Source organism: Vicia villosa, linkage group LG3, assembly GCF_029867415.1.
Source record: "Vicia villosa cultivar HV-30 ecotype Madison, WI linkage group LG3, Vvil1.0, whole genome shotgun sequence".
Lineage (NCBI taxonomy): Eukaryota > Viridiplantae > Streptophyta > Magnoliopsida > Fabales > Fabaceae > Vicia > Vicia villosa.
The window spans coordinates 164,206,460-164,222,161 of NC_081182.1; the positions used below are offsets into that span (position 1 = coordinate 164,206,460).

The 15,702-nt window shown below is 32.4% G+C and overlaps 1 protein-coding gene across 1 annotated transcript; it reads right to left on the reverse strand.

Moving 5' to 3' along the window:
* Positions 1 to 3,730: 3,730 nt before the first annotated feature.
* Positions 3,731 to 15,284, reverse strand: LOC131662558 (ABC transporter A family member 7-like). The gene is made up of 19 exons (XM_058932373.1): positions 15,113 to 15,284; positions 14,631 to 15,012; positions 14,090 to 14,169; positions 13,860 to 14,004; positions 13,001 to 13,120; positions 12,801 to 12,925; positions 11,954 to 12,112; positions 11,026 to 11,188; positions 10,808 to 10,933; positions 10,639 to 10,722; positions 9,981 to 10,342; positions 9,057 to 9,257; positions 8,351 to 8,460; positions 8,172 to 8,256; positions 7,590 to 7,718; positions 7,387 to 7,492; positions 6,461 to 6,549; positions 4,859 to 5,818; positions 3,731 to 4,188 (listed from the first exon to the last, which is right to left on the reverse strand). The coding sequence occupies exons 1-18, from the start codon at positions 15,194 to 15,196 to the stop codon at positions 5,519 to 5,521; spliced, it is 2,850 nt and encodes a 949-aa protein (XP_058788356.1). The 5' UTR covers positions 15,197 to 15,284; the 3' UTR covers positions 3,731 to 4,188; positions 4,859 to 5,518.
* Positions 15,285 to 15,702: the final 418 nt, after the last annotated feature.

A 15,702-nucleotide genomic window follows, 5' to 3' on the forward strand; every position in this document is an offset into this window, starting at 1 on the left:
TTACCCCCCTCCCCCCCGGTTCTTCACTGTTTTTTACACGCTTAGGGGGGGTAACGTAAAATTACAGGGGGGTAATCCAAAAAAATAAATTATAGGGGGGTAACCCGAATCTCGCCTATATGACAGGGGGGTAACGTATGATTATCCCATTATTTAAGTAAATTAGTTCAGAATTTATTCGTTGATGTTGGAAATTATTGGTATAATTACTATGTCGGTATTATTTAATTGATGAGTTAATTTGAGTTGTAGAATATTAACAGAAATAATATTTGAGTTATAAGAGAATTTGCATGGGCTCAATTTATGTGATGGTGTTAGTATTAGTGGAGGTGCAAAATAGTAGGCCCAATAGGAGAAATAATATTATTAAGTGGAATTATAATATTATAAGGAAAAAGAAGAGAAGGATGAGGAGGCTAGGTTTTAGAGGTATCAAAAAGAAGGACAGAAAAGAGGAAAACAGAAGAATTATGCGAAGCCGGAAGCTAGGGAATTCGATCGGAAAATTTAGAGTGTTCTCCAATCCAAGGTAAGGTGGGGTTCTTACTTTCTAAGGGCTGAAATGATGATGGGTATGGTAGAGATTAGGTGTTCATAATTTTATACTCGTGTTTGTATAGCATTTGAATAATTGAAGTGTTGATGAATGTCATGAATTGGTATGTGATTTTGTGTGCAATTGATGAAATTGATATGTGCAATTGGATAGCCATAGGATACTAATATTATACCTGTAAAATTGTGATTTAAATGATGTAATGAGTTGGTATGAATTGGAGTGAATGGAATAGAGAGAATTGCTGTCAAAAACTGATCTTTTTCCTACTGGGTACGCTGTAACCGGGTAACAACCCTGCTGTAACCGGGTAATAGCCTTGCTGTAACCGATTACAAATGTGGGAAAATAGAGAAAACTGGGAGTTTTGGGTGTTGTAACCGGGTGACAGCCCTGCTATAATTGATTACAGGCGAGTTTTGAAAATAGCAAATAGAGTTACGTAAACATGTAACCGGGTAACGTCCCTGCAGTAACCGGTTACACTTAACAATTTTTCAAAAATTATTTTCTTAAATAATTCATAACTTTTGATCCGTAAGTCCGATTAACGTGTCATTTGGACCGTTGGAAAGCTAAAAATATTATCTTTAACTTGATCATGATTTTGGAATTTAAAAATTAATATTTCCTTCTGTTAATTGATATTTCGTGTGTCAATGTTGCGTATAATGCGATGATTTTGGTGATAACTGATGAGGAGGCTATTGGAATGATAATTCCATAATTTTTAGAATATATTACATTGATGTAATTGTTATTGTTGGCCTGAAATGACATGATTATTGTGTAGGCTTATGCCTTATTGTTCATGGTGATGAATGTTGTGATTGATATGATGATGACATGGCCTAGATTGGCAAAGTAACATGGATGATTTATTATGTTGTTGCGTGTTATGCATTCATAACACTTGTTTATAGGACTTCGGTCCAGTGATGTCTATAGGACGTTGGTCTAGTGAAACCGAATCGGAAGTGACTTGATTTATTACTGGTGTTGCATTGTTATGTGTCACATGTAGACGTTGCATACTTGCATTTATTATGACGACGACGTCGCCTATTTTGGAAAAGTGACGTGGGCTTCGGCTCGATTATGCCCAAAATTGGCAAAGTGATGTGGGCTGATGCCCTGGGTACCACATGCATATTAGGAAGTCGGTTGCATTGCATACTTATGATTTTGGTATGATTTATAGATTAAATGATGTTAATGATTAACGATGTGTGGTTGAATGACGAATGATGCTAGTATGGTATGAACTGGTGAAATTATGTATGATTTATATCTCTTATATTATTTATCATACATTCTTTTATATTATAAGATATCTCACCCCTTCTGTTTGAATGTTACCCCTATGTCGATAACTCCAAATAACTAATATCCCCTATATTACCTAGGTTTTCATCTAATTTTCTTAATTTGTATATAGAGTACATTTAAACTCAAATGCTAAGTTAGTGTTAGACTTTCAATAAATATTTGGATAGCTTAATATCAATAAATAGATTAAATATATACAAATTTAATAAAGAACTCTAACTCCCAGTTTCCTATTTCATCACATAATTTTATTTTATTTTTGGTTAGTTTTTTTTACTTCTTTTTTCTCTTTTTAGTTTAAAACTTTTAATTTTTAAGTATTGGTAGATGAATAAGCCATATGAGAAGTAAATATTTAAAAAAACCAAAACATTTTAAAAGGAGTAACTGGTTTTATTTTCAAAACAATTTATACAAATTTAAGTATTATTTACATAAATTGATGTCAATATTGATTTATACAATTGGTGATATATGATCTAATAATTAAATTTCAAAAGTCTTTTGTTAGTCTTGCTAAATAAAATGCCCTAATTATTTTTACATATCAATTAATGATATTCATCCTGTTAACTCCAAATAACCAATATCCCCTTTATTACCTAATTATTCATCTAATTTATTAATTTGTACATGGAGTACATTTGAACTCAAGTGCTAAGTTAGTGTTAAACCTTCAATAAATATTTGTATAGCTAATTATCACTAAATCGGTTAAATATATACAAATTTGAAGAACTCTAACACCTAGTTTTCTAATTCATCACATCATTTTATTTTATTTTTGGTTAGGTTTTTTTACTACTTTTTTTCTCTTTTTAGTTTAAAAATTCTAATTTTATAGTATTGGTAGATGAATAAACCATATGAGAAGTAAATAACAAAAAAAACAAATCATTTTAAAAGGAATCAATATTTTTATTTTCAATATAATTTATACAAATTTATGGATTATTTGCATAAATTGATGTTAATATTGATTTATACATCTAGTTAATATATGATCTAATATGTAAATTTCAAAAGTCTTTTGTCAGTCTTGCTAAATGACATGCCCTAATTGTTTTTACATATCAATTAATGATATTCATCATGTTAACTCCAAATAACCAATATTTCCTATATTACCTAAGTTTTCATCTGATTTTATTAATAAGTTACTATTTGCTAACGTATTATTTCCTGAAAGTACAGTTAACACTGTCAACTTTATGTATTTAAGTTTGTTTAACAACATTGATAAAATTGATCTGATTTTATTAATAAGTTACTATTTGGTAACATATTATTTCCTGAAGTACAGTTAACACTGCCAATTTTATGTATTTAAGTTTGTTTAACAACATTGATAAAATTGGAAAGTATAGTTGGGGACTCCATTTTAGATATACTTTATAGTTTCCTTTGTAAGAAAGCAAAAAACAATACTTACATATTTTATGGATGCGCGTTCTTGCTCCAAGTATGGGGTTGGTAGAGAATGCTGATACTAGCCCCCGACAACAACGGCCACTGCATGTTCCCCTATGCAACAAAGTAAATTTATAACGCTATTTTAATTTACTCACTCTTTTATAAAAATAATTATAAATAATTTGTCTTCTCTCTTTTTATTTTAAAGTTGTGTTAAAGAGATGAATTACAGCAAAATCCCTAGGCAATCAAACTGAACTAAACCACGTGTTTTTTTCTTTTACAGTTCGAATAACATTTAGCGTCAAAACTGCTCAAATCGTACCACAAACACTCCTAATTTTACGTATTTTAAAAAAATATACATCTAATTTTATTGAGTCGAGAAATTATACAATACAGCTGTCTAATACTAGAAACATTAAATAATTAGATAATATCTTCACAATTGTATAAATTGAATTATAGTATAAACAATTTACATAGAAAGAAGCACTCTTATTTACCACATTGTCGTGTGCAAGTGTTTGGAGCACAATGCGTATGAACCAGTGTTGTAAAAACAAATTGGATTTATACTAAAAAAAAAATATTATATACAACAATTAAGCTGCAGGAGGTTCAGTTGGATTTGTTTCAACTTCGTTAAGTAGCTTTAAAATCTCTTCTCTCTTAGCCATCATAACCTGTATCTTGGAATCTAATTTTTCAAGCTTTTGCTTAAGCATTACAGGATCCTTCTTGTCTTCAGGGTTCTTCTTCTTTTTCTCTTTTTTTTCCTTCTTATCCTTCTTATCAACCTCAACCTCCTCTTCATGTTTAACTTCTTCTTCCGTTCCTCCCATACTTGAAAATTGTTATGTAATAGATTGTGATTTTATTTTCCTCTGAAAAATCAATAGTGTTGAAGACAGTCAAAAATCTCATATCTCATGTTTATATATGGTTTAACTTTCAATGACATACACACGCATATATAAAATTAATAATCAAAAAATGCAAAAACAATTGAAAAATAGAATTAAATTGATCAAAGAAATGGAAGAATATATCACCTGGAAGCTGGACTACAATAAAAGTGCTTAATCAAGATACAGAGAAAACTCAATTTGTATTGAATTTGCAGAGCCAAAGTACAAAATCTCCTTCACTAATTTTCAAGACCGATTAAGCGAAAAACAATGACACCCGTATGTCTGTAATTTAATGGTTCTAAATTCTACTTCAATTTTTTCCACTAATAGTCACAGGTCCCTAATTATTTGCTGTTTTTGACTTTTCTATTTGCTATATATACATATATTACAAAAAAAGTCGTCTGATTGAACATTATATAACATGGGTGAAATCTATGAAAATTGATATTAATTTGAAATTATTTTAAAACTTTATATAAAAATCGTTAAATCAATATTAAACTATGATACAAATTATTAAATCAATGTTAATATTTGTACTAGGTACCGTTGCATGTACATCATCTTTCATAATATATGTAGCCAAAAATTAAGAGTTCTAAATGAACACTAGAATTAAAAAAGAGAGAAAATCTCATACTGATGATGGATTGATGAAGGAAAGGTTATGTGAATAGGGTTTTTGAGTTAAATCCATGGCAGCAACCCCGCTGGGAAAGCTACTCTTATTCAGGCTGTGACTACTGCCCTTCCTTACTATGTTATGCAAACTACTTTACTGCCTGCTCATACTTGTACCCTGCTGGACAAAATCAATAGAAACTTTTTATGGTCTACTGAATCCTACTAAAAAAGGGATGCACCTGGTGGGTTGGGACAAAGTTCCTTTAAGGATGTTTGATGGTGGTGTAGTGTACCTGCATACAATTCAACACTCAAATCAGTAAATGATTGAAGTAGGCGAGAGGAGTAGAATGAAACATACCTTTAGTGGTGATGATCTGGGGTGATATTGGACTTGGATCTCATCCGTCCAATATCAGATTAACACCGGCCAAGATTGTTACTTTTCCCACCACAGGGAATTTGGATCCAGATATGGGGACCAAAACATGATAAAAAACAAACATACTCAGATTTTATACAATTTTATTTAAAAGGGTTTAAACAGATTATTACAAAGCAAACTATATACACCATACATGACTATCCTATAAATATCATAGACTACTAGCTGAATTCATACTGGTTATTTACACGTATGTAGCTTGTATAGACCAACAGTAAAATGTGTACTAAATTATGATAAAGTGTCGTATTGCTGAGCCTCGCGTGCAACCTTGATGAAGACATCTTCCAATGTGGTGTCAGCTAAACCCCACGCAGAAACTGTGAAGTTTGTCTTTGCAGTTTCAACAGCTTGAAATACATCAGCTATTCTAACCTCATCTTTTGGCAACTCAAACTTTTGGGTACCTGAGATATGATAAATCTTCTTAGCATTTGGGGAGAGTTGTTGCACCAATTTCTCAACATCTGTTTCATGATCAACAGATGTTGCCATTGAGAATACATAAGTTCCTCCATATCTTCCTTTCAGCTATGATAAAAACATACAGCAAAGAAAATAATGTCACTTTGTAGTAAATGAAATGAAAAGAATTAATCAAAGTAAAAGCCTAAGAAGCCTATTGGAAGCTACCGGTTTTTCAGTTATGTGTTTGATAAAAGATCGAGAAGAGAAATAATAGGTGCTTCAAATTGTGTATAATGAAATAGTAGCACCGAGTCAAGATTAAGGATCTAAAAGCTTGTGAGCTTCCGTGTGACTTAGACCCTCGACTCCCACATACGATGCTAAAGGGTTGTCCTTTGTAAAAGGCACATAGGTGGGTAGAGAGGAGTGTTTGTTGTTTATAAACTAACCTCAACCTTGACTACCAAGTAATGTGGGACTTTTTGATGTACCAGAACAAAAATTAATATTTTCAAATACTCGAACAAAATAAACTAATATAAACTAATCCATTGATATAATTCAAGGTATGCTAACATAATATCAAGATATGAAGAGATAATCTGATACTCTAACAAGGTCTAATTCAATCAATGGGATTAAGCTCGTAACTTGGTTACCTAACTAGGCTAGACTCAATAAGTGACAGGCAACCCAAACCCTCGTAAAAATCTTTCTACAACTCATGAACTTGATAAAGCATATATTTTACAATGTAATTTATACCTCCTTTGGATTTCCTATGCACTGAAAGCTACCATCTACAAATATTCCTAATCGATCACATAGGACTTCTGCCTCTTCCATGGAATGTGCTGAAAAGTGTATGCAAACAAGATACATCAATTTATATGAAGAGAGAATATTGATACTGTTATGAAACCAAATAAACAAACTAAGCTGATATATCTAAGGCTTTAATATTTTAGTAGCTCAAAATGTACCCATTCTTTTTTTATATCTAAGGCTTTAATATTTTAGTAGCTCAAAAGCATTTTGGATGGGAAGTTTTCACTTAGGTGTTAAATCAACCTTCTTGAATGGAGTTCTGTTCGAAAAAATCTATGTTGACCAGCCTGCTGGTTTTGTTGTTGTAGGTCATGAAAATAACATTTACTAGCTTCATGAAGGCTTGTATTGTGACCCACCTTCCTCTAGAACCACGGAGAATGAAACTTCTATGGTGGCTAATGCAACCCCAACACTCTCTCTAATATTGTCATTTCTAACCTTATTTCGTCTAATCTTATCACAGATTCAACACAACATCCTCATCTCTGCTAGACACACTTTATTCTAGTGTTGATTATTAACCTCCTAACATTCTGTCACATAAAACCCCATCCCTCCTCCATTTTAGCGACCCAATTTGAATTTGATGGTTGACAAGTACAACCCCTTCTATTTCTATATCGTTTTGTATTACAGACCCAAGATATTTAACAAAATAAATAAATAAATACAGAGATGGGATCACATTACTTTAGGAGTAACTCTAGCATTTAGTGCAATTCAATATTTATAATGAGTCATTATGTCTATCAAGCAGTGTAACTCTATCAAAGTTATTCCAGGAGTAACTTCATCCCTTCTCACAAGTTAATGCAACAACTTGGTAATGTATCAAAAACCATGAGAGAGAAAAAGCGTACTGGTGAGAATGATTGCACGGTCCTGTTTTGCACGCTTAACAATATTCCATAAGTTCTTTCTTGATGCAGGGTCTAATCCAGTACTTGGCTCATCCATATAAACAACCTTAACAAAATTATCCCAAACAGAATAAGAAAACATAACACAACTATTCCAACCAAAGTTATTTTATAGAACAAATTTAAATGAAAACAAAACATACTCTAGGATCTCCAATTAATGAAATTGCAACACTAAGTCTCCTCTTCATTCCTCCACTATATTTTCCAGCTTTTTTATCAGCAACCCCTCCATGAAAAAGGTTTACACTTTTCAAAGAATCTTCAACTGCCTGCAACATTAATTGGGACTTAAATTTGCATATGTCTGTGTCTTACCTGTTAAACAAATGCTATAGAAAGAGGTTCAATTTAAGTCTACACTGCAATCTTGTTATCAAAAGATCCATTCACCCTTAACAGAAAAATATTATAAAGACTAAAAAGCAGGGAAGGGACATTAACTAGTCCAAGGAAATGAACAGGCTGTTCAATTTCCTCTAAATTTTGGAGCTTCACACACTTTACTCGTTATGATATTAAACACGAACTGTAAGTTACCAAACATTTTTAAAATAATAAAGGTCAAAGTTTCACAAATTCGATGCCTTTTTCATAGAGTAAAAACTTCAGAAACATATAGGTATAATAAGACAAATCCTGATCTATTTTCTGATTGTCCCTGCTAAAAATTTCCAATTCCAAACCTTCTATCCATTGAGTTGATACTATCAACTTCAACTTACTTGTGTTAAAGCAGAACCTTTAAGATTTTTAAGTCTTCCATAAAAGAGTAGGTGTTCTCTTCCTGTCAAGATTTCCCACAGCAAGCTAAAATACCAAAAGGAAACAATATATATAATTTTTCAACAGATACAAATTTCAAACTAGAAAAACATATAAACTAGAGGAAATTCCAGCTTACTCATGCTGGGGGCATACACCCATGCTTGTATATATTCCATTCATGTCAGTTCTTATGTCAAGACCTTGAACAAAAGCTGTACCTGAGGTTGGTTTCGCCAGACCTATCATCTGTAAGCATTTACAAGATGGTCTGATTAATGAATTGAGGAGAAAACCAGTCAAAGAAGGCACAGAATTCTGAGTAATCTAAAAGAATCTTATAACATTGTGAAGAAAACCAATAGCCAATAGGTATATAATTTAGAGAAATTGATACATTTCTACCGATTAAGAATGAATAATCAATGTAGTCCTTAAAATCGTAGGGTTCTATCTGTTTTGTCCTGTAAATTAACGAAATTTTAAAAATGATCTATGAATTTAAAAATTTTCAATCACATTAATGCTTCTTAAAAAAATTTAAGGACTAAATTGATCAGTCCAAAATGACTATTATAATCAAACATTCTGAATTTTAGGGATTTTGGAATATTAACTTTAGGGACTAAATTGGCAATGTCCTACAATTTCACAGATTAAACTGACAATTTACTCAATGTTAACGAGTTGCAAAGTTTAAATGGTAAGAAATAGATTAGGATAAAATAAGTATTTGCTCTTATGTGAGCTTGAGCAAAGTGAATGGATCCGTCAAATCCTAATTATATTTTTGTCAGAGGTAAGGAAGTCTTGCAGAAAAAAATAATGAAATATTATAAACCAACCATGTTGATAAAAGAAGTCTTCCCAGCTCCATTGGGACCAAGCATGCCAAAGCATTCCCCTTGAGGCAAAGCAAGCGATAACTCTTTCACTGCAAATTTCTCTGGGTTACCATCCCTCCCTTGATAAACCTTTCTTAGCTTGTCACAAACAATTGCATGATTCACAGTTGGTTCAAGTAGCAGCTGCTCCACCTTCTCCGTCTAAAGAGTAAAAGAAGAAAAAGAACACATCGTATGTGTAAATAAGATATACCATACTATGATAAACTTGCACACACACAAAATTGCAACAGAGTTCTTCCGATAAAAATAAACTGTTTAGATTTGTTGTTCAGATAAAAAGTAAGGAAGTCTAACTTTTTGTTAATTTTGATTATGCTTAATTCCTTATAACAATAAATATAGTATTTATGAATAAAAATATTATTAAAAAAATGATAAACTTGCACACACACAAAATTGCAACAGAGTTCTTCCGATAAAAATAAACTGTTTAGATTTGTTGTTCAGATAAAAAGTAAGGAAGTCTAACTTTTTGTTAATTTTGATTATGCTTAATTCCTTATAACAATAAATATAGTATTTATGAATAAAAATATTATTAAAAAAATGACGGGCCCAGAATAATTTAGAGGACCCAAGAGAGATTTTGGAAACGTGATGCTTCTGCTGAGTCGGCAGTGAGAGGAATGGTAGGCTATGCTTCCACACATTGTTGCATGCCATTAGGAAAAAGGAAGGGAATCACTAGATTACCTAGAGCTCTGGCTACCATGCAACATGTAATGGAATCATTACACTAGTAGTTGTGTGTATAGGAAAAGAAATTACACTAGTAGTTGTCACATTAATTAGGACAAATAATGACAATCAAATCAGATTTTTGTAATTCTCCTAATTATATGCTATGCAAGAAAAACTCACCTCTTGATGAATATCTGGTTTCTCAGTCATAACAAAAACCTTAGATCCTTGCCTTTGAATACTAGGCTTCCGAAAAGATGAACTAGGTTTTTTCTGAAATCTTTTCAAGAGCAGAAGAGAACTTCTCCAACTTCCTGTTGTCAAAACTTGATCGACGTAATAAGCGAAGAATAGAACCAATATCCACTCCACTAACATAATGATCAAGACCTCTTTCATGCCATTTGTGCTATCACTGAGATCTCCCCACCGCATACCATGAGTCCCCAAAGTATCACCACTAAAAGAAGCTTGTGAAAATTCATATAACCCACGATATAAAGCAAACCCAGGATATAACTCCATAACAATGATCCACCCTCCTGAAGAAATTGTAAAAGCAATTAAAAGACCGAAAGAAAGCTTACCAAAATGACGTCGCACATGAAATGCAACGCAAGTTATAAACATTTCTAAACATAATGATCATATTAAGCATGGTAGAAAACGAAATAATTATTGAATTTGATAATGGTGCAACCTTAAATGCTGGCCATGATAATATCATGATATGTTGGAAGCACAAATTTAACAACAGTTCCTTTAAAATAACCACATTAAACTATATTTGGAAAAACTTTGACCAGGATGAACATCATTTGTCAATTATTTGACTTACTTGGAAACGAGTTATCTTGAACAAAAAATTGGAAAAGAAAACCAGATAATAACCCTGTTCCAAAAACACCTATATATGAAATCACTGCCATTGCAAAAGAAGAAGAAAAAGTCAGTGATCAGATCTGATAAAAATAAATATTCATAACGTAGCTTATCTATCACCAAACCTGTGGCGGTCTTAACATTTGAAAACAGGGAGGCCAATAAAAATGCAAGGGAAATTTGTAAATTTATATAGATGAAATAAAACATGAATTGGATGCTGTAGTCATTCATTGTGAAGAACTTTAATCCTGAAAAAAAAAAAGCAGCAGCATTGAGGGGAAACAGAAAATGCCAAAAAGAAATAGAAAACAACCGATCAGTAAACGGGTTGCATTCATACCAATGACTGAGCCAAATATCACAAAACACAGCATGTAGATAATTGATATGGCAAGAAAATAACTATAAGAAATCATCCAATATGGCCCATCACCGAGACCATGCATTTTCATCATGATTCTTAAATTTTGTTGCTTCTCATAAACTAATGATGTGAGGACAACCTACATCAACAAACACAAATGTTCAGAAAAATCTTCTAATATTTTAGACAATATTATTAGATAAAATTGTTGACCGTGACTTTTGAGCCAATTGTTTCCGTTCAGGAAAGTGAGTCCAGTAAGAAAATTTCCATGGTTATACACATAAATAGATGTTATGTGAAGAAGCAAGAGGAGTTCTAGAAACACTCTCTTAATGGGTAACTTTCATGTAAGCTCCCACCTCTTTGAAAATAGAGTAGAAAATGTATTTCTATTTACCTTGTAATAATACATGCATAAATAGCTTAGAGAGTACAATAGTTTATGAAACTTATAAGGAAAAGAATAACCCATGTGTTCAAAATGTAAAATTCATGCATATGATAAAAACAAATGGGACATTAATCTCTGTATTAAACTTGAGAATAAGTAACAGTTGGCTATTCGGATCGGCCATAAAGGGCACAAATCAGGCGGTGACTGAGTGGAATTAAATCCAAACCCATATCTAACAAATGTAGCCCACATAATGTGTTGAGACCCACATGAATTTGAATTTCATTCAACAAATGTAGCCCACACAAGTGTTGCTAGTACATATGTGAGGCTTATTCAAAAATTATGATTTGGCCATGTAAACCCGTTCTTTTCTTTATAATTACTATGTTACGCATTCAGCAAGCAATGCCAGTAATTTCCTATCACTTCTGCTAAATTCTTTTGTTAAAATACAAACAACTCAGTTCATTGCAAATATGTTTACTCACATATTTAACTACTTACAGGGAAAAGTTGCAGGATAACCCATGTAAAGAAGAGACCGCCCAAAAGAGAAGCCAAATCAAACTTAATTGGGGTCTTAGGTTTTGGCATTTCTTTTACAAACTCAAACAACATTTGGGTACCTGGTCCCAGCAGAAACTGAAGGTAGGCATTTGATACCTGCAAGGATATAGATATTAGATGTCAGCTCTTATCATAATCGAAATCTTAGACCCAAACCCATTTTATTTTGTTTTGACTCTTCATCTCATGACTCCTTCTCATTCTTTTTTTCATGTTTTTTAAAAAGAAAAATAGGAGAGAAAAGGTTTTAAAAATTTGTTTTGTATTGTGTTTCGCGTGTATCAGTTCCCTTCCGCCGTAGCATGCGCGTATCCCAAATGTATCAGGAAACTTTTTATGAAAATAAATACAATTTAATTGCTTGATACTTCTCTGGCTGGTATCAGGGAGTATCGGACACATATCGGTGTCAAATGCGTGTCAGACACCAATACTTTAGCAAATTTGGAGTATCGGACTTCACAGGCTAAGCTCCTGCAGAGACCAATGCTCCCTGTCTATAGCTAACCCAAAATGATTTTCCAAGATACCCTCCTATTCTCCCTAGCATATTAATAAAACAAGATTCATCATACACAAATCCATGCCCTCTCTCTCTGCCATGTCACCCTTCTTACCCTTATTTTTCTTAACATAAATACCCCACACCATGGGCTTGGGCAGAGGATGAGCTAATTGCCTACTTGAGTCCAAATTCACATTTCTGGTCCTAATATTATATCATTTTTTAGAAGAATAATAATGAAGAGAAAGAACAATGTAAAAAAAAAGTTTGAACGTATACCAAATTTACAGAACGAGGAATCCGTGCCAATGCAATAAGATCAAAGCCAGTGTCATTTTTATAGGTTGAGTTGTACCATATACTGACATTAAGTACATTCTCATTTGAATTTAGGAAGTCATAACCTGTCAAAACAACATGGAAATAAGTACTTCCTTCAACGAGAAATGTAAAATATAACGCTATAATGATATATCTACCTGCAGCTATCTCATTGATCTGCCTCTCTGTGTTACCTTTTCTATAACCTTTATATAGCTCATTGTTTACCTCAGAAGAACTATTACGCCATAACCGTAAAGCCTGAGCACATCTTAACTCTATATCCAGCGTAAAAAAAATAAATTAGCATTAGTAACAAAGTTCTAGACATCAAATGCATGCTTTGAGCATAACCCATCTAGAAAGAAATATGGCAATATGTAAAAAATGATCTGTACACCCCATACAAACATATTCTGAATACTCTGTACAAGCAGTTGTTTTTCAGAAGGCTACTATCCTTGTCAAAGTGTTTCTAACGCAACACAAAAGTTACAATTATAATCTTTTGACACTAAGATAATCGTCACGGATTCAACTTAATCCTATTTTGATAGATTAACTTATGCTAACGATATTAGTCACATGTTCAACTTGGTCCTATTTTGAATAAAGCTTAACTTATAAGATCTTTTCAACTGAGATAAGTATTAGTTCTTACTTCTTATCTTATAGCAATTCATTTTTATTAGAAAAATTCATTTCATTTCAATGGGAATAACTTATGAAACACATGAAGGAACATAATTCAGATACACATTAAGTGGCAACTTGCAACCATATAAACTTGACACTTAATGGACTTAATAGTAAACGTTGATTGAAGGATAGCTCTACAAATAAAGATAATATGATTGTAATTTGATATATAAGATTTTGCAGTATGACACTGTCTAGAGTCAACCTCAAAAATAACACAAACATTGTTCATAAGTAAATCTTTATACCTATTATTTATTTTCCTGGTATCATATATCTTACAAGAAAAACATGAACACAAGCAAGTCTCATTCATACCTTGTTGTATGCTAGTGGTTGATATCTGAATAGGAATGGAGAATGAAGAATTCTTATTGCACTGACTTTGTAGATAGTAAATGGGAAGATCTGAAAAGAAAGCAGGCTCCAGAAAATTGGTGTTCTCTGTTTCTGATGCTGATCCCTATAACATTTTGATGTTTTCCCCGTCCTTTGTTTCATATAAAGAACATAGTAAGTACGAGAAGACATTACATTTGTTAACTCACCATGACATTTGTTGCCAAACTATCCATAACATTGTTGCTATTTATATCAAAAGTACTTGGGATCATATTCCCTGACAAGACTATAAAGGAGAGAAAACATGATTAAGAAGACATTAAACATCTATGTAACTTCAAAACAAACCATCAGATATGGAAAAAAAAAAACTGTAAGTAAAAAAAAGATGAAAAGAAGCAATTAGATTGAAAAACACTCAGTTTAATCCTTCAAATATCACTCTATGCCTCACTTAGGGTTAATCCCTAATATCTTAATGGCAGGACTAACAAAACAAGTACTAGAACAAGTGATACTAGAGAAACTAACTTGTGTTTGGTTTTGTAGAGAGAATATTGATTATGTATGAATTGATTCATGCTAAAAGTGAGTTGAAGGTAAAGTGATTTATGCTTGGGTGTTTCTGTAAAAGTGAGTCGAACAACAAACTTGAGTGTAAAAATCACGTTTAAACTCAAAAACTAAACTGTAAAACCTATCTTGAACTAGAATCAATTCTGGAATGCATTAAACTTTGTTATATACCTTCTCCAAAAGACTGATTAGTTCCAGTAAAGAGCATAGTAATGGGACATGAACCATTGGTTCTGCACAAGGGGTTCGGAAAATCCGAAAACGGAAGAAAATCCGTTCTAACAGCGCGGTATCGCGGATCAGGGATTTGCAACAATGGAGTCCATTCAATAGGGTTAGCAATAGGACAAGCACCAACTTGATCAAAATCCGAAAATTGAACCCCGCATTGATTGTCCAAGCATTGTTCCCCTTGTGTGTTGGTACAAATGCATCCACACTTGAATTTAGCTTTATCAAATTGATTATTGAGCAGATTTTGAAGTAGAACGAGCAATATACATAAGCCAAATGGGAACAAGATTAACCTAATGTTTGTCTTCACATTTCGTTTCTGAAAAACAATATCATTTTTTACAATAATTTGAATTCATTTCAATATAATCAAGTTTATAATGAAATAGCGGCTACGTTTGAGAGAGAGAAAAAGTAACCTGGAAGGTTAAGTTCTTTCTGAGAAGCGCGTTTGCTTGAATCCAGAAGCTGGCGGGTTCGTTGGGTCTGTTTCTATTTCTCATGTTTTTCTTTTTTCACAGCAGTTCAAGTTTTGAAAACTAACTCTCACTTTTATAGCATACCTTGAGTTGAGTGTTTTTCCTTTATTTTTCCACAATGTCAACGATAACTTGCCTTAACTAGACACGTTTGCTCAATTTTACTCTTCCAATTATATCCTTTGTTTAATCACCTCAATGTTCTTGTATTCTTCACAGAGGGTTTGTTTGAGGTAAAAACAATATTCACAAACAATATTCACATCTATCTACTATCAAGCTATTAAAAAAAGAAGTCTATCATTTTACCCAAATTACCTTTTTTGTTTTAAAAATTTATAAAACAAAAAGGACTAAATTGTTTTTTCATAATCCAACCATTTTATTCAACTTCGAAACAAATCAAAATGCAACACATGTCCCCCAATCTTTCACTTTTCAAATTATCATTTTTATTTTCCCTCTCCAATATTTTCACTTTCATTTTAATTTTCTTTCTCTCAATTTTATCTTTTCTTTTTTATTTTTTA